The sequence below is a fragment of the Mus caroli genome, chromosome 11, assembly GCF_900094665.2.
Source record: "Mus caroli chromosome 11, CAROLI_EIJ_v1.1, whole genome shotgun sequence".
Taxonomy (NCBI): Eukaryota; Metazoa; Chordata; class Mammalia; order Rodentia; family Muridae; genus Mus; species Mus caroli.
The window spans coordinates 106,020,587-106,039,166 of NC_034580.1; the positions used below are offsets into that span (position 1 = coordinate 106,020,587).

The window sequence follows — 18,580 nt, forward strand, 5'->3', positions numbered from 1 at the left end:
TTTGCATGATAATTTAACCATCAGAACAAACCCATAAAGCTTACGGCTGCCTTTTCCTTGGTACAAGTGAGAAAACCGAAGCCCAGGGAGCCGTGTCACTTATTCAGGATTACCTGGAAACTTGTTTGTCCTTTCCAGGGGCAAGATATAGACAAGCCGTTCTTCACTTTGTGTGGTCAGCCTGGCGTCTGGGATGTGCTTTTTGACCAGTGACGTTATACCCTCTGGATCACACGCTTCATTCAAATGCAAACTGACATTTAGAAAGAGTGAGATAAAGTTATTTTTGCCTAACAATTTCTTCTGTAGTATTTGTTTGCTACTGCGTGAATATGTATGAGACCAAAATGTGTAATTTACAGAGAGGAACTAGATGCAAGGATACTAACATAGTCCAAACCTAATCTGTGCAACACAGCAGGGGAACCAGGAAGAAGGAAAGTTAGACTCTGTGGATTGCTGTCTATGTGCAGGTGAGGGCAGGCACAAGATAAGGTAAAAGCCTGTGATTGGGCAGTGGAAAAGGAAGGCGGGCTGAGAATTTTAGAGACGAGCACAGAGAAACAGAGGAGGAGAAGGGAAGGAGAGGAAGAGTTAAGATGGAACTTATAAGAGAGGAAGAGGAGCCAGTCCTGGGAGCCATAAGTATTGGGGATTTCTTAGATAATTAAATATTATGTGGGGTTCATTTGCCCCATCTAGCTTTATAGCTTGTGTTTACTTCAATTGAGTTTTGAGTTCATTGTGTGAGAGTTTTGTGGGTTAAGAATTTACTAATATAAATCTGACTAATAAATTGCAAGCCTCTAGAGTTTTGATTTTACCGGGTTGCTGGGATTTGTGACCACTAACCACAGTGTGTGGATGGCTGGGAACGTGAGCAGAGTCTGCAGCTAGAGAACCGAGAGATAGGCGGCCTCTGCATGGGGTTAGTCATGGAGGCAGAAAGGCTGTCAGGGCAGAGAGTAGCCAGGTATAGTGCGGGATTTAAGATAATTCCAGAAATGTCATTTGAAGGAAAGAAATAATGAACCAGATCCTGGCTGAAGTTTGAGTGGGGATACCCGATTGTGTGTCCATCTACTAAGAAAACCCAAATAGGAATTCTCTTTTTCTCCAGTAATTCATGAGCCCTGCAAGCGCTTGAACTTGGTAAAAGCAAGATGGAGATTGTCTGTGTGGTCATGAAGGGCACAGTATTGACATCATATTGTGAAGGCCCCTGAGCCCAGGTGAGCTGGTCGCCATCTCTGAGACTCAGTTCCTTAGTGAGATAAAGCAATATGCAATTCTCAAATCAACCTTAAGAGATGGAGTAAACCCACACTTATGAGACAGCGCTGGGTCTTTCATGAAGTAAACTCTTAATACATGCTAGGTAACTCTAGGTAACTGTATTGTTTTGTGGAAAAAATGTATTTAACTAATAGTTGAACTTTTTGATAATAGTATATATACTTCTTTATGAAATTTGGAATTTTTTACAAACTCTATCGTTAGCCATATCCACTGAAATGTACAAATGTACAGAGGTGACAGAGTGGTACAAATTATCACACTTCACTGGCTACATAAACCTGAAGTTAGTTTGAAAACTGTTCTGTGCTTTAAATGTGCTGTGTCTAGCATTATCAAAGACACAAAGCAGAAGAAATTTTAGCCCCTTCCCTAAAATAGCTTGTAGCGTAGTGATAATAGAAAGCAAGAGGATTTCCGAAAAAGTGGTAGAGTGGGAAACTGTGTCGATTCAATTAAGTACTCTGTACCCTGTCAAGAACTCATTTCATTTCCGTTAACTAAAAATAAAAAATGAAAAAGGTACTATTGCTGCTGTTTTACAAATGAAATTACTGAAGACCAAATTAATTAATTACGCCCAATTTGAATGAGTGCATTTTAGATTCCAGCACACAGGATATACTCATTCAGGATAAAATATTCAGAAATGGCCTCCAAGAACAGATAGGGGGCGCTGGAGAGATGGCTGAGCAGTTAAGAGCAAATTGCTACTCTTATGGGAAATGTGGGTTGGGTTCTGAGCACCCTCATCTGGCCCCTCACAACTACCTATAACTCTAGCTCTGAGTATCTGGTGTCCCCTTCTGGCCCGTGTGAACCCCATACACATATGTACACGCCCACGCAGAGACATACACAGATACAAGGGTAAGGTTTGTACACCGCTGAGTGTGATGAAGGCTGATGAAACAGATACATACCATAAGACAGAAACAAGGCAGCTACACAGATCCACACAGAGACTTGCCTAGAGGACAATGGTAGTACCTTTTAATTGGAGGGAAAGTATTTAACCCACATGTAACAGTGGACAGTGTGGCACTGTCGGTTTGATGAGCTTAAGAAATCAAAGAAAGTAATAGTGGTGTCTATTGAATCTCCAGGATGATGTCATTTTTTTAAAAAAATTAAGATTTACAGCCATCACGTGATTATCCTGAAATGAAAGAGACCTAAGAGGAAGGTGGCAAACATGAAGTCAGGAAGAACCAAGAGTATAGAAATCATCTAGATGAACAGAAATCCACTCGGAGATAAGATGAGAGAAAAGGTCAAAATACCAAGAAGTTACTCTCAGAAGCAATGCATTATGAAAAATATTCTCTTCACTCCTACATGAAGACTGGTTTTCAGGGTCTATGACACTATGTATCTTATGTTCTTGCTAAGCTCATGTGTAAGTTAGTTCTAATATGTCCATTGGAGCCAACTTTATAGATGTAGGTCTATCTTGACCTGATACTGCTGGAACCTATCACCAGTGTGCCTGTTATGTGTCTGTCTCCAGCCCTGAGAGATGTACCTTAGATGATAGCCAATGCCCCATTTCTTCTTCAGGAACAGAGAAGAGCCCGCACACCTCAGTCTCCCATTGGATATAAACACCTTCCTGTCTAGTTGGGAAGAACCAAAAGTTAAATTGTATTAGTGGTTTCTTCAGTATTCATAAATGTGAAAATCAAAACCCAGGAACAAAGAATGCTGTAGAAGCATGCCACATACTAACTCTGAGACTTTCTCGGCACGCTGATAACAGAAATGACAAGTTAAGTTCACTTATTATTTACGTATTACAGTGTCTTTCAAGCTTACTGACATCTATCCACATGGGCTAAACCATGTTTGAGACCATATCACCTCTCTGTGATGGGATCAGACTGCTTCCATAGGACAAAGCATTGGGGACACAGAGATTGAAGCAGATAAGAGATATTCTCCTGTGTTGGTTGTTGCTGTCACTTGTGAGATGTGTCTAAGGGGCCTACTGGTAACCCATGTTAAGTCCTACTTTGTCACTATGAAACTCAAAAGAAAACTACAGTTACCAGCCAGGATATCAGCCTCATCCATGAACTGAGTACTGAAGACAATTACTCTGCCTGGTCTCCTCTCTTTCAGTAGGTTCCATATGCGGTGCCTCGAGAGTGGATCCAACCCAGCAGTTGGTTCATCCAGGAGCAAAACCTGAACAGCAGAGAAAACGGTACAGGGCCATTTATTTCTCTGGCGTAGGATAATTCTAGAAAATACTGTAGCTGTAAAAAGTATTGGTATTGGTATGTAAAAGTTTTCATAAATGTATCATTTGCAAATTTATCCAATATGATAGTTTCTGAGCCTCCAATCGGATGTCACGAGTTATTTTTATCCACTTACCTGGGGGTCTCCTAAAATGGCGATCCCAAGAGTCAGCTTCCTTTTTTGTCCACCACTTAAATTCTGAGCAAGAATGTCTTGAATATTTTCCATTTCTAAGTCCCGTAGAACTTGTTGTACCTAACAAAATGAGGAAGAACATTTAGTGTAAAACCCAAGATATTTCTACTTTTAATGAGACCAAATCTTTCTTTGTAGTCCAGGCTGGCTTGAACTTTAGCAAGACTCCTGACTCGGCCTCCCAAGCGCTGTGATTACAGGCATGATCCACCATGACTTCCTTACCTTTAAAACAGTTTTCTATCTTTATAAAGAGCTCCTGGACCTAACTTTAGAAGATGGAAGTATCCAGACAACACAAGCACATTTAAAACTCTCTAGGCGGCCAATTTCACTTCCATTGTTACAAAACCGTGGACTTGTTCACATACCTCTTGCTCCACTTCATGTGGCAAAATTCCCTTTATCTTGGCAAAAAGCCTGAGGTTTTCTCGCACGGTGAGAAAGCCAAACTGTACGTTGGATTGTGGACAAACTCCAGTGAGCATGAGGACGGCGTCAGAGTCATCCATCTCTGAAACTGTCTGGTTATAAATGGTGACGGAACCTGTACAGAGGAAGTACAGGGTTACCATACAGATGGACGGATGGACGGACGTGGTGTGAATTATGTAAGTCACAGGATTCACTCAAGCAGATTTGCAACACACAGCAGGTGAAGTGTTTGTTATGCAGCAGCTAGGGGAGTCCTGGATCCCGATCCCCTAAATGGGCAGCTTGTCTGGCCTCAGTGGGGGAGGATGCACCTAATCCCACAGCGACTTGATGTGGAGTCTGGGTGCTGATAGTGGGGGTAGTGACACCCAGAGAGGGGGCTGACACTTCTCAAAAGAGATGGGGAAGGTGGACTGGGGGGAGACCTTGAGTTAGGAGGTACTGGGAGGAGAGTGGGTGCTGATATTGGAATGTAAAGTGAATAAATATAAACAGTTTTTAAAAAACAATGAGTTTCAGGTTAAGTGAAAATCCTTGTCTCTAATAAGATGAAGGCAGTATGAAGAGACTTAAAACTTGCATCATAGATGGGAAAGGAGTTCCCAATGCCCCACCTCAAGCCGAGAAGCTAATAGCTTCTGAGAGAGGCAGAATTACTTTGCTTGTGTGTGAAGATCATGGCTATTGGTGGGTTACCTCTGTCCCAGAGGATAAGTACACACACATGCGCATAAGGACAAGACTACTTGGATTTATGAGTTATTGTATTTTTTTTAAAGACATGAAGCATAAAGTTGGGAGGGAGAGAGAGAGATTGGGGTGGGACTGGGAGGTGCTGGGGGGCAGAAGTGTGGAATGGATGTGCCCCAGATACACTGTGCACATATACGAAACTTTCAAAAATAAAGAGTTTTTAAGATAAAGAATAATTTAAAACAAAAGGGTGGAGAAGGAATTGAGGAAGGCATTGCAACCTCAACATGTACTCACCCTGGCAGGCTCGCCAACACCTACCCATATACTACAGAGAGAGAGAGACAGAGACAGAGTCAGAGTCAGAGAGAGAGAGACACAGAGAGACAGAGACAGAGAAAGACAGAGAGACAGAGAGACAGAGAGAGACGAGACTGACACAGAGAGAGAGACAGAGACTGACAGAGACAAAGAGAGGCAGAGAGAGACAGAGAGAGACAGAAACAAAGAGAGATAGACAGGAGAGACAGAGAGGCAGAGACAGAGAGTGAAAAAGAAGAAGAGATTCAATGCTCAGAACAATGCCTTATCAAGCAGAAATGTTAATTAGTAACTGGATAATTATAAACCTACTTATATCAAGCACATTTTCACAAATGTATACAATTATGTAAAAATAGCTTAAACTTCTAAAGAAAGTTTTCAATTGCCATACAAAAACATAAAAATAGCGCCTACTATTGGGGAAACATGTCATGGAATTCAACACATGCGTACATTGTGTAAAGCTTAAGGAAAACTCCAGGATGGTTTTGGTTGTTTTGTTTTGTTTTGTTTTGTTTTGTTTTGTTTTGTTTTGTTTTGTTTTGTCTTGTCTTAACAACATGATGCACCAAGTTTAACTAGGGGAAAGCACAGACTATTCATTTGACCTTGAGCTTGTCTTTGAATAAGTGTCCTCTTACCTGTAGTAGGGGGTGACAGTCCACTGAGTGTATTTATCAGGGTGGTTTTCCCAGCTCCACTGTGACCAAGGAGGGCAGTGATCTGGCCTTCATATATGTCAAACCCCAGACCTGACGTGATTGCAGAGATATTACACTCAGTACTTGCATAACCATTTTATAGTCTCCACAGCTTACAGTTTCTCACTGCATATATGCGTGTGAGTACGAATCTTCAAAAACAAGAGCAACCTTAAAATGTGTCTATAATCGCTCATCTTCATTCTCTAACTCACACACCCATGTTAAATGTAATCCTATTTCATACCTCTCAAAGCTTCTACTTTCCCATGCTTTCCTGAATATTCTTTTTTAAGATTTTTGATCCTGTAGAAAAGAAAAAAAAAAGTTTGGAGGAAATTGCAGCAATTGGGGGAGGCCTGATGAAACTTAGAGGGTTTTGTTTTTTTGTTTTTTGTTTTTTGTTTTTTGTTTTTTGTTTTTTGTTTTTTGTTTTTTGTTTTTTGTTTTTGTTTTTGTTTTTGTTTTTGTTTTTGTTTTTGTTTTGCACAGGCACTGTCAGAAGCATCCTGGGCATCCCATGAGAGGCAGCATCTCTGCCCACTGTACCCCAACAGAACATAAACGGAGGGAGTCGCCAGTGTGTGGATACAAGCAGCCATATGTGCAGACGGTGACAGATGACTGAAGAGGAAAGCTGGAGATGAAATCAATGGTGGAAGATCCCACATCAGATCAAACAGACTGCTTTGGAATCAAGACACTCCGAGTTGAGGACCCATCTGTGTTACTTACACGGAGCTCCTGTACAAGTTTGCAACTCACAGAGTCTTTGGTAATAAAACAAGGATGGCAACACTAATTACAGCGTAAGGTTGGCTCCTAAGAAAAGGAAGAGTTGCAGAACCCAGGAGGCTTGAAGTTTCCAAAGAAGAGGAAAAGAGAATGAAATGATGAGACCTGTTTTAAAAGTCCACAGACGTGACGCATGGTGACGCATGCCCATGATCCCAGCACTCAGAACACAGGCAGGAAGTGTCGAAGTCTAAGGCCAGCCTGGAACACAAGATGTATCCAGACTGACTTATAAAGTAATGTTCTGTCTTAAAGGGGAAAAAAAAGTACACAGACTTTTAATGAGTTGAAGTTCTATTATGCTGTAGAGGTTGCACAGTCTACCTGAATTAGTTCCCTATAATATCAAAACAAAGCATCAGGTGAGCTATATTCAAAAATTGAGCAAAGATGAGGATCTCTGGGATGTGTAGCTCTTTGGAAGTCAAAGTGTTGACAATAGCACAGGTATGGCTTCGGGGAAGGTAATGCTGGGCATAGTGCCCTGCGGTCTCACCATGCGGAGCTTTAGTGCCTTGTGCTCTAATCATTTCTTCCCACCTTTCTGGGGTGTCTCTAACCCCCCTTTCTACATCACCTATGTTTGTGTTTTCATCTAATCCTCCAAGAAGGGAAACGAAAAGAGATAAGGGGATTCTACAGAACAAGGATGCAAATAGGGGAGTGGCGCCCCCATCTATCATCAAGAGCACATCAGAGCAAAATACGAAGAGGAAGCTCAAGGAAGATAGTGAGGAATGTGGAACTAAAGTCCTTTGTTCACACTTTGACACAGCTGTTGACAGTCATTACTGTACCAAACAATACTAGTAAGTGAAAATATGGGAGATGAGATAAAAGACTGTGGTATCTAGAATGAGAGTCTCACTTCATAAGAACAGTGGGCTGGGAGGAGGTGGGTGCAGACGGGCTCAGAAGGAAATCTTTGAACATCAGCGTCTGGCCTGTAGGTGTCTGATCTGGGCCTGCTCTCTATTGTATGTACTTCCATTTGGCGTATTCGTTACCTGATAGCTTCTTTCCCCTGGAATTCTGGAGACGCTGGTTCCAGTGAGTCATTTAGTGAGGGATCCGAATCTATTTCATTCTCAAGGACCACATGACTAGCTCCTCTGCGTTTAAACCAGTAAGACGACTTCAAGAAAAACAATGGAGACCGTTGATGTCCGTACTTACCTACACAGGTAGGGAGCAAGTAAATATCAGGTCAGTCACTGCCTCAAGAAGGGCATCCCACTTAGCACAGCATGCCAAATCTACCTCTTGGACTCTCAACCTGAGCTCATGTTATTACCTTAGGAAGTACCGCACAATGTGGTATTGCCAATATGAGAAAAGAGCAGCATTATAAATGAAAAGAAAAGGTCTTCAAGAGCTACTTGTCTTGAGAGGAACTTAATATTCTATTAAGTCCAAAATGAATGGGTAAATGTGGTGCATATAAAATTAAAATATTACTCATCTATAAGAAAAAATAAATTTGCAGGTAAGCAGAACTGGAAAAATTGAGTTACCTATCAAGGTAACTCACACCTAGAAAGACAAACACTGTGTTCAGGTGCAGAGCCTTGCTTTAAATCTTTTGTTTCTTGCGTTTAACTTGGAGCAAAACAGAAGCCAAGAAACTAGGAAGGGGTGGGGCTTGGGGAAATATTAAAGGAGGAGACCAGTAAATTTGAGGTTAAATGAGAGTGGCAGAATGGAATGCCGAGGTAAAAGGACATAGGCGGGGAAGGTCATTGGGAATATATAGGAGAGATGGGGTGAAGTGGGGTCAACCCAAAGGGAGGGGTAAAAGAAGCCACATAGAAGCCTGCTGTCTCATAACCCAACTTAACAACAACAGAAGTAGAAGAGTGGGAGAACTCTCATTTAAAAGGGGAGAGGAGAGGTATGGGGGGTCAAAGGATTAAAAGGGGATGGGAGAATAGGGAGAAAGGGGAGAAATGAGTCAGTTAATGGAAACTAAAAGTTTATGAAGGGGCCCTATGAAAACCCACTAGTTAGTAAGCTAACCTCAAGAGTTAAAATGGAATCACCATGAGTGGGTGAACAATGTCACACCAGAAGACAAGGTGTTATGGTTTGTATGTGGTTGGCCCAGGGAGTGGCACTATTAGAAGGTGTGACCCTGTTGGGGTAGGTGAGTCAGGGTGTCTTCTTTAAGACCCTCATTCTAGCCCCCTGGAAGTCAGTCTTCCAATAGCCAACTTCAGATAAAGATGTAGAACTCTCAGCTCCTCCTGCACCATGTTTGCCTGGATGCTGCCATGTTCTCACCTTGATGATGATGGACTGAACCTGTGAACCTGTAAGCCAGCCCCAATTAAATATTGTCCTTATAAGAGTTGCCTTGGTCATGGCGTCTGTTCACAACAGTAAAACCCTAACTAACTAAGACACAAGGGTCATTAAATGAATATTGCAATGCAAGGTATAAGAAATCTCCTTATGTGTTATGAGGCCCTAGATATTTAAAAGGGGAGGTTGGAATTGCCATTGTCTTTGGACACCCACTCTATCTATATGGCAAGACCCTATTGCCTAAGACACCACATACTTGGACTAAAGGACATAGAGAAATTAATAACTAGCTACTCGGGGAGTTTTCTTTCTACTAGCCAGCTTCCATGGGGCCAGCAGATAAAGTGCAGGTTTCAGACAGAGAAAAGGCATCTAAAGTCTTTCTTAGCACTGGATCATGTGTGTTACAATACTAACAAGCCAAGCAAGATGCTCCTACCACAATAGTGGCACAGCTCTTAGTGGGTAAATAACTAATTTAATATTGGATTTGAGGTCTGCTCTGCAATCTTGGTCAAAAGCCCAAGGAGGGGAAGTTCATGGCCCCCGAGGGAAGATCTTGCTATTGTTATTTTGCTAAATGGCCACGCTGTCAAGTCGCCTTCTAAATACTTATATTTATACTCATCTTTAGTTAGGGTTCCAATGGCTATGATACCATGACCAAAAGTAACTTGGAGAGGAATGACTTCATTTCACCTTACAACTTCTAAGTTCACCACTGAGGGAAGTTAGGGCAAGAACCTAGTAAAGCAGGAACCTAGAAATGGACACTGAAGCAGAGGCCATGGAAGTGTGATGCTTACTGGCTTGCTTCCCATGGCTTCCTCAACCTGTTTCCTGTATAACTCAAAACCATCAGTCCAAGGGTAACACTGCCCACAGTATATCAAGCTGACATAAGACTATCCAACACACCCATAGATCTGGGCTGCTCTCAGCCTTCATCAGAAGTTGAAGTTGAAGCAGTCAGTGAAAAACTGGTTAAAGTGTTGAAAGTAAGAGGATGGATGTTCAGCTGCAAATGGAGCATCTATATTAATGCCACCATCACCAAGGCTCAGGGACCATTGTGGAAGAAGAGGGAGAAAGACTGTAAGTGTTGAAGGATAGGAAAGTGTTCTGTGAGATATTGTCTTCAATACATGAGGTCGCTGTTGCAATCATGAACTAAAAGAAGCTGTGCTTATCTGCATAGGACCTCTATAAGATCAAGCCAGTCAAAATGTTGGCATCAGTGGGATAAAGGAGCTCCAGGCCCTGTCCTATATTGTAGGGATATTGTCAATGCGTAGCAGATGGGAAGGGAGATTCATCTCTTATGGGGATGTGATCACTGGTAAGTATACCATACTCCATTGAATAGTCCCACATGCAGGCACATATGGACACTACTAACTGGAATTAATGAGGCTTTAAATGGGGGGGAAGGGAAAACATCTTTCAAGGGACATAGTAGAAATCGGAAGGCCCATGGAGAATGGATATGATCATGTTTCATTGTATATGTGTATGGAATTCTCAAAATAATTTTAAAGTAACAGAATGCTATGGTATTTTAGAAATTTCAAAAAGAAAATGCTACACCATTTATAATCAATACATTGTTGACCAGCGATTCTCTACCTTTGAATTGTGAACCCTTTGTGGGGACCGGGGCATTATACAATACTTTTACAAGGGTCACCTAAGACTATCATAAACATCATATATTTATATTATGATCCATAACAACAGCAAAATTACAGTTATGAAGCAGAAAAAAACCCACTATTATGCTTGGGGGCCACCACAACATGAGGAACTGTGTTAAAGGGTTGCAGCGTTAGGAAGGTTGAGAACCACTGTCATAGTTGCTTTAAGTAAATGCAGGTAATAAAAATGTGTGAAATTCTACTACTTACTGAGTGTAATTTTGTCAAAATATAATGCCAGTACCAAATAGAGAAGAGCATCCAAAACCAGCATGAAGAGGGTGGCCATGATTAGGTATGAGTTGTTTGGAGAGTTCAAATTTACATTAGAATTCACATCATAGTCCAAATGTATAAGCTGAAAAAGAGATGCATAAAATTTTAAGGGATTAGTGTAGTTTTAAGGATAATTATGGTCTTGGTTCTGCTAGAAACCAAGGGAGAGATGAATGAGACAAAATTTATATCTCGGTATCAGGCCTATTGCTGTTCATGGCCACTGCTCATCTAATTACAAACTGCAGGTGGTAAGTAAATCTCCTTAGAAGAGATCAAAACTCCAGAAAGGTAGTGTTTGAGACACATCTAAAGCACAAATCCATCAGGACTGAAAGATATGAACAGGGAGGTGTTCTCGAGTCATTCTATTATAATTTTATAACTATAATTTTTAAAATTCCATTTCAGAGTGAAAAATGGAGAAATGAAAGTCTCTTAGAAGCTAAACAAGAAGAGAAGAATAATTCCAACCAACATACGATGATTTCACATGAATTAACTTTTCTAAGGGGAGATTTAATTTCATGTGGAAATGTCCAATTCTTTTCCAAAGTCTCGATTTTCCAACACTTGTAAAACCATTAAAGGCACATGTTTCTCAAGCTTAAATCTGAGAAGTGTTCAGTTAGAAGTCTAAGCTGGGCCATATCAACCAGCAAATGTCATCCTCCATTTAGAGCCAGAAACTAACAAAAATTGCAGTTCAAGCCATGAGAAGCCAACCTCAAGTTATTGTTTATGGGAGTCCAAGAGACTCCCCAAACAATACAGGCTATTGCTATTGTCTCCCGGGGGTTGAAAGTAAATCCTTATTGCTAAAAACATCATGCTTGGAACTCAGGATTTGACCTAGATCTGACTTAAAAGCTACCTCCTTAAGGATTGGTTTTCATAGTATGGGACAGTGGTGTGCAAGCTGCCAAGTGAGGGAAGCAACTTAGAGTCCTGCACAGTCATGATGTCTACCAAACACAAAAGAACCCTAAATGTGCAAGTGTGGCACCCACATCTTGTCAGTAACCAACAGCTCTCTAACCCAACTAAAGCCTTACTCAATAAGAGGGAATTCATGTATGGTACAGGCAATCTAGCCAACTACCCAGGGCTGGTGAGGTCAAGGATCTTAGAAGAGCTGTTGTCACTTCTCTAAATCAGCACAGTTTCCAACTACATTCTAAAGACTCATCCTTATTGCCACAACTAAGCACAGCTCTCGATTCTCATCAAAGACACTTTGCTTTATGAAAATGGAGACCATTATAGAAATCTCCAATTGGTCAAAATGTAAAGAACGACTGATTGTGAGCAGGGTTCTCAGCTGAACTCGGCTGAAATGGATACACTTATGGCACAACCTTCCTGTGCTGGGTTCAGGAAACAGAAGAAAGATGTTAAGAGCCAGAGGAATGGAAAACTACCAGGAGACTGTCTCTGAGAAATAACTCATCATAGCTCAACAATGTGCCTGAATAAAACCTGAAAAGGACACTGATAGATGCACTGATGGGGGAAAGGGAAATCTCACAGGGCCCCACCGCCAACAAAGAACTACAGGTAACTAAGGATGATGCTAGACAAGTAATTAGTCTTTCCAAAGGATGAGCGCCTGCTTGGTAATCCAATATCGAGTGGTTAGCCCTGAAATCACATACATACAAGTAACACTAAAAGGATTGAGTGTGTGTGTGTGTGTGTGTGTGTGTGTGAAAGAGAGAGAGAGAGAGAGAGGATAATTGAAGAAAAAGAGGACATGAATTTGAAAGAGGGTGGTGTAGATATAGAGGAAAGCTATGGAAGGGGTGGAAGAGGAGGAAAGGGAAGGGAGAATATGACGTAGTTATACATTTTTAAAAAGTTTAGCTGGGTAGTGGTGGCACATGCCTTTAATCCCAGCACTCAGGAGGGAAAGACATGCTGATCTCTGTGAGTGCAAGGCCAGCCTGGTCTACAGAACTAGTTCCAAGACAGCCAGGGCTGCACTTGGAAACCCTATCTTGAAAAAGAACAAAAATGAAAATAAATAAAACAAAATTCAATATAAAAGAAAACAAATATGCTGGGAGAGAAAAATAAATATGTCTCTTATATCTTTAACTTCTCTATCCCTTAAACTTGTTTTTTTCCAAACATGGGAGAGAAATGTTGATGTTTGGTGTACACTGTATAAGACATTGAAGGAAACTATCTTGAATGTTGTGTACAAAGATAAAATTGTAGGACAGCAAAGACAACTCAGCGGGTAAAAGTGCCTAGGTTTGATCCCCACAACCAACATGGTGGAAGGAGAGACCTGATATCTGTCACATTGTCCCCTGACCTCCATGCAAACATCGTCATGACATGCCTTTGCTTGTGCACTTACACACATGTAGACAGACAGACAGACAAACAGACAAGTTTTAATAAAATAAAGCAAAACAACTGCCTCCCTTCTTACCTGGGCCATTCCAGTGGTAAAGGCAAAGGGGCTAAGAAAACACAAGGTCCATTCCACAAAGGCAGGAAGATGTTTGTATAACGCTGTGAATCCCAGACTTCCCCAGAAGACGGTAAGGAGGAAGACAGCCAAGCCAGTAAGAAACGGCTTCTTTATCAACACACTCATGAGGAAAGATAAAGTTATCTGGAAGGAGAAAAAAATTGACTGGTATGGTGGTCTGACCATCACTAGTACAGTAAGCGGAATTTCACATTTGGATAATGATACGGTCTCCAGCCAGAGGCTCTACTGAGATGTAGGATCATCTTTAAGAAGTGGGACATTGTGGAAGTTTACCTGTTGTTGGATGATTATCCTTAAAGGGGATTATGAGAGCCCAGCCCCTTCCTCCTTTTTGACATCCTGGTCGTGATGTAAGCAGCTTTGATCTACCACTAGCTGGTGACGTAATGTGCTGCCCAGACACAGGACAAAGCAACAGGGTCAACCAACCCTGGACTCCAAAACTATGGGGGCAGGGGAGAAGCAAAACCCTTTCCTTCTTGTTAGTTGGTTATCTCTGGCATTTGTTATAGGGACTGAAAGCTAACCAACACACTATTTGGAAAGTCTATCTCATTGATTTTTCAATTGCATACTATAAGGATCATGTCTTGTGAAATTCTGCACAGAACAGAAAAGGCAGAAACACAATCAGTGATATAATGATTGGAAGGAGGGAGGAAGGGAGAGAGGAAGGGAGGGAAAGAGGGGGAGAGAATTCACCAACTTACCAAAGAAAGGCCATAAAAGAGAAACAGAAGGAACACCACCATGAAACCAGTTAAGACGACAACTTGGGCAGATTTCACAATAAGAGACATCAAAACAGCCACGACAAGGATAAAGCCAGCATACATCAGACCCCAGGAAAGCCTGGCCAAGAAACACAGGATTAGCACAGGTGCTATCACTTGGTCTTTCCATTTGTTCTCTTACTAAGCAAATGATTTTCAAAGTGTGTGATTTACCAAGAGTTTCTCCTAAAAGGGTAATCCCTAACAAATCAGAGATCTTCCTCATCTTAAAGCTCGCATTCTACGGAGCAAGGAAGGTAGTAAACACGTAAATGTGTGCAATAAATAGCTACCCAAGTTAATGTTAATTTTCAATTTAATAACCTGGAGTCATCTGAAGGGAGAAGCTGAAGCTGTGGCATTGCGTCGATCTGGTTGGTCTGTGGGTATGTCTGTGAAGCACGGTATTATTGAATGACGCTGAAGGGCCCAGCCCACACTGGGCTGCAACATTCCTTAGGCAGGCGGTCCTGGCTAAGCACAAGCCAGTGAGGGAGCCAGCAAGCAACAGACCTCTGGGTTCCTATTTTGAGTTCTAGCCTTCATGATGTCCCTCAATGATGGACTAGAACGGGGGAGGGGGGGAGTCTAAGCCAAATAAATTCTTTCCTCCCCCAGGTAGCTCTGCGCTTACCAACAACAGAATGAAATTGAAACAATAGCTAAGTGCAAATTGAGAAGGCCATGAAGTAGACATGAGTATAATGGAGAGAGTTTCTTAAGAAGAGAAGATTCTGTGTTGCTTTTTCAGACTCTGTACGACTTCCTTCACACTGCTCCTGTTTTAAGCTTTACCTGCCAAACCGCCTCTGTCGCATTAGCGTTGCTTGCGCATACGCTGTCACGGGGGCTCTAGACAAGATGCATGGCCACATTCCAATAAGAACGCACTTGGAGACAAGGACACTTGAGTTTTGCATGGATTACTATGTCTCCTACAGTGTTACTGCTGTTTTTATTTTCTTCCCAGCACTGAAAGTGCACAAGCCACACCTACTTCACAAATGGCAGAAAAGTAGTTTGGCAGCTTCCAACCTAGATGCCTCAGTGCAGGAATACAGCAAGGACAGCCATGGAGAACGCAGACACTAGGTGGATAGACGCGGAGCAGTTACTACTAAGGCCAAAGGCAGGAAGTAGGCTTTGCAAAGGATCCAGTCAGGTCACAGGCTTGGGTTCAGATTTCCTCTGTGACATTATAACTAAGTATGTTAAGAAGCATATTTGATTTCTTTAAGTTTCGATTTCCTCTCCGGAAAAGATGAAAGAATTAAATTAGTGCTATATCCACAATGGGCAGCTAGTTTCCTTTATTGACAGTAAAAATCCCATCAGGTTCAGGAAGTCTTGTTTCTCTGTCCTATATTAATAATTCCCTTTTCACCGTGCACTGTGATTACCTGAAACTGTCCTTCCATCTGCTTTCTATAAATGCCTTCATTTTATTCAAATAAAATATCAAGCCCTTTCCTGCAGGGAGGCAAGCCAAAGCCCCCATATTTTTTAATCCTTCCTCACTAGATGTTTTTTTCCACATAGAATACTGTCTGCTACCTCTTCATAGTTTTCCAACATCTTTTAAAATATAGTGAACAAACACCCTTCAGTATTGAGGCTATCATTTTAATACACAAAGGGATAAAAGAAAAAAAAAACAACCTTGCGTTGTATCAAACTTCCCATGTCCTTTCTTTTGTCAGCGATGTATTTTATTTGATATTATGTACATGTGTGTCTCTGTGGGAGGGTGTGGGGGAGAGTATGTGTGAATGTGTGTATGCCTGTGGAGGCCAGAAGCACAGCTCCCCTGGACCTGGAGTTACAGGCAGTTGTAAGCTCTCCGACTTGGAGGCTGGGGAGCAGAGGACCCTCCAGGGCAGCATGCACTCTCAACACCCGCTCCACCTCTCCAGCCCCTGTCTGCTTTCTTTCCACGCTTAGTATATTGAACATTATTTTAGGAAAAATAACAAGTTTGGCAGAAGTCAGCCAGTAAAGGGTGTGGTCTTCTTATGCATCAGAGTTCCTCTTTAGAGACCAGCATGTTCCTGGAGCTGTATCTTCTGGATACTTTAACACTGAAAACAACACTTAGCTCGTGAAAGGCAAGCTTGACATTCAAACCTTTGCTTTCTGGCTCTGTACTCGTCTCTACGTCTCTACCTGTCTCTAATACATCACCTGGCTAATCCCACCTGAAAACCTGGCCACTAACGAGTGAATCCTCAGCTTCCTAACTTGTGTCCGCTGTCCTTTTAGAATGCATGGTTTTTTCCTACACTTCCATCAACTGATGTTTGATACCAAGCTTTTAGATTTCTCTCAGCTTCAGTGTAAGGCACTCTAAGCAAAAAAAAAAAAAAAAAAAAAAAAAAATTATTTAATCCTGCTGCCCACAAGAAGTAGAGAAGGAAACTGAAGTTTATAGAGTTTAAATAACACATTCAGAGGTAGTAGCTACTAAGTCTGAGAGGAAGGCAGCCCATTGGCTTCGCACTGGGCAGGCTGCTCCTCTAACCACTCTGCTTTCTTGTCTCTACTAAGGAGAATGCAATGCTCAGGACATAAGAGCTTTCTCTTCAATGGCCCATGTAAAGGGGGACCAAGATATCATCATGTTTAACATAGTGTCTAAAATACATATTTTATTTTACACTAAAAAAAACCCTCAACTTCTCAAATATTTTGGTTCATATAAACAAAATAAGTAGTCACCGAGAGTCCGCCTCCGTGCTGCTAGTGCCCTAACATGGGGAGCATCTCAGACTTTCTTTAAGTCAAAGAAATACAGGTAACTTGAGCTGCCAAGCGTGTGAAGCCGTACATTCCAAACATCCATATGCCATGATTCATAGAGTCTAAGCATGATGAAAATGAACCTAACGAGTCCCCGTACTTAAGTTATCCTGTTTACAAATGCCGATTGGTGTAACATAGACAAGTGATTTACCAGAAAGCCGACTCTCGAAGCCCCATCATCGCCATTAATGTTGTCATGTACTGTCTTTCTTGAGTAATATTGACTGATAAATAGTATATAAGTGAAGAGAAGGAAATGACACAGAAGAAAATAAAAAAATCAGTTGCAACTCCTCCTTGGGCAATAAAAGGTGGCATCTTCATATTTGAACCAATGACTGACATCAGCTCTTCCATCACGGAGTGGTTTGTGGTCATCTAAAGAAGGACACAGATGAACAAATTATCATCCCATTGCTAACTTATCGTCAACCTGTAAGAAGGCATTAGCTTGTAGTTCTCGGAATGCCCAAAGTTCTACCTTAAGTCCTTCCCTGGAAAAAGAAAACTTACTTGTTTTTAAAACTGCCCGGAGGAACACTTCAAGCCAGGTCTTCTTTGGAGTTTTTGATCAGAGTGGCACCTGTTTTATTGCCCAGACAGCACGTGGTTTACTGCCCCACAATAGACCCTGAACCCTTATGATGGTTGTACATCCATACTTCTACCTCTGTACTACCAGGATCTCCGCTTATAAGTGACTCTGCTGTGTATATTTTTTTCAAGTCACCAGTATTCTGACACTATAGTCTGGATACAGAAGCTGTTCGGCATACAACGCTTAGTGGCAATAATAATAATAATAATAATAATAATAATAATAATAAAGCATCCATATCTCTGCGTATCAAAATTCAGAAAGCAATGCACTTAGCTTCCTTCAACTTTACGACTCACCTCAATGATACCAGCATTAATGGCAGCCTGAAAGGCTACAAAGCCCTTTTCCCAGAAGACTGAGTTTTCACAAATCATTTTATTGTTCAATGATTCACAAGGAGCTTCAAGAAAAAAGAAAACACAACCACTATTAGGTGACTAGGTGGTCTTTGTTGTGGGATAAAGAAAAATCTGTAATTCTCCAAAATGTGCTTAAAATCTATAATCATATAGTATTTGGTAAGACTCATTGGCTCGGGTTATAAAGCATGCCCAAGGAGGACATACAAGATGGCTTCATCATCAACATCTTTTAAGATGAGCTCTTGTTTATTTCTTGATTATATTTTATAATTATTTCCGTTTTAAAATATTTTTGTTCAGCTGTCACCTTCTATTGTTTGCTCCAAAGAAAAAGAAAAAAGAAACTGAGTAGCCGAAAACACTGAGCTCGGTTTAAGTGGCTGGGGATGACTATGCAGGGGATGCTTTTTGAAGCTTTTAATTAAAAAAGAAAGAAAGAAAGAAAGAAAGAAAGAAAGAAAGAAAGAAAGAAAGAAAGAGAGAGAGAGAGAAAGAGAGAGAAAGAGAGAGAGAGAAAGGAAGGAAGAAAGAAAAAAGAAAGAAAGAAAGAAAGAAAGAAAGAAAGAAAGAAAAAGAGAAAGA

At 41.3% G+C, this 18,580-nt stretch overlaps 1 protein-coding gene across 5 annotated transcripts in view; it reads right to left on the minus strand.

Moving 5' to 3' along the window:
- The window catches only part of LOC110304955 (ATP-binding cassette sub-family A member 9), a 70,432-nt gene that overhangs the window by 42,412 nt on the left and 9,440 nt on the right, over positions 1-18,580 (minus strand). For all 5 annotated transcript variants that reach the window (XM_029484019.1, XM_021176662.2, XM_029484018.1 and 2 more), the window contains 13 exons: positions 17,933-18,036; positions 17,187-17,413; positions 14,174-14,315; positions 13,398-13,583; positions 10,892-11,039; positions 7,691-7,859; positions 6,136-6,194; positions 5,829-5,939; positions 4,107-4,282; positions 3,676-3,795; positions 3,345-3,483; positions 2,822-2,912; positions 114-253 (listed from right to left, as the gene is read on the minus strand). In XM_029484019.1, the coding sequence (XP_029339879.1) occupies positions 114-253; positions 2,822-2,912; positions 3,345-3,483; positions 3,676-3,795; positions 4,107-4,282; positions 5,829-5,939; positions 6,136-6,194; positions 7,691-7,859; positions 10,892-11,039; positions 13,398-13,583; positions 14,174-14,315; positions 17,187-17,413; positions 17,933-18,036 (1,812 nt within the window). The remainder of the gene's footprint in view (positions 1-113; positions 254-2,821; positions 2,913-3,344; positions 3,484-3,675; positions 3,796-4,106; positions 4,283-5,828; positions 5,940-6,135; positions 6,195-7,690; positions 7,860-10,891; positions 11,040-13,397; positions 13,584-14,173; positions 14,316-17,186; positions 17,414-17,932; positions 18,037-18,580) is intronic.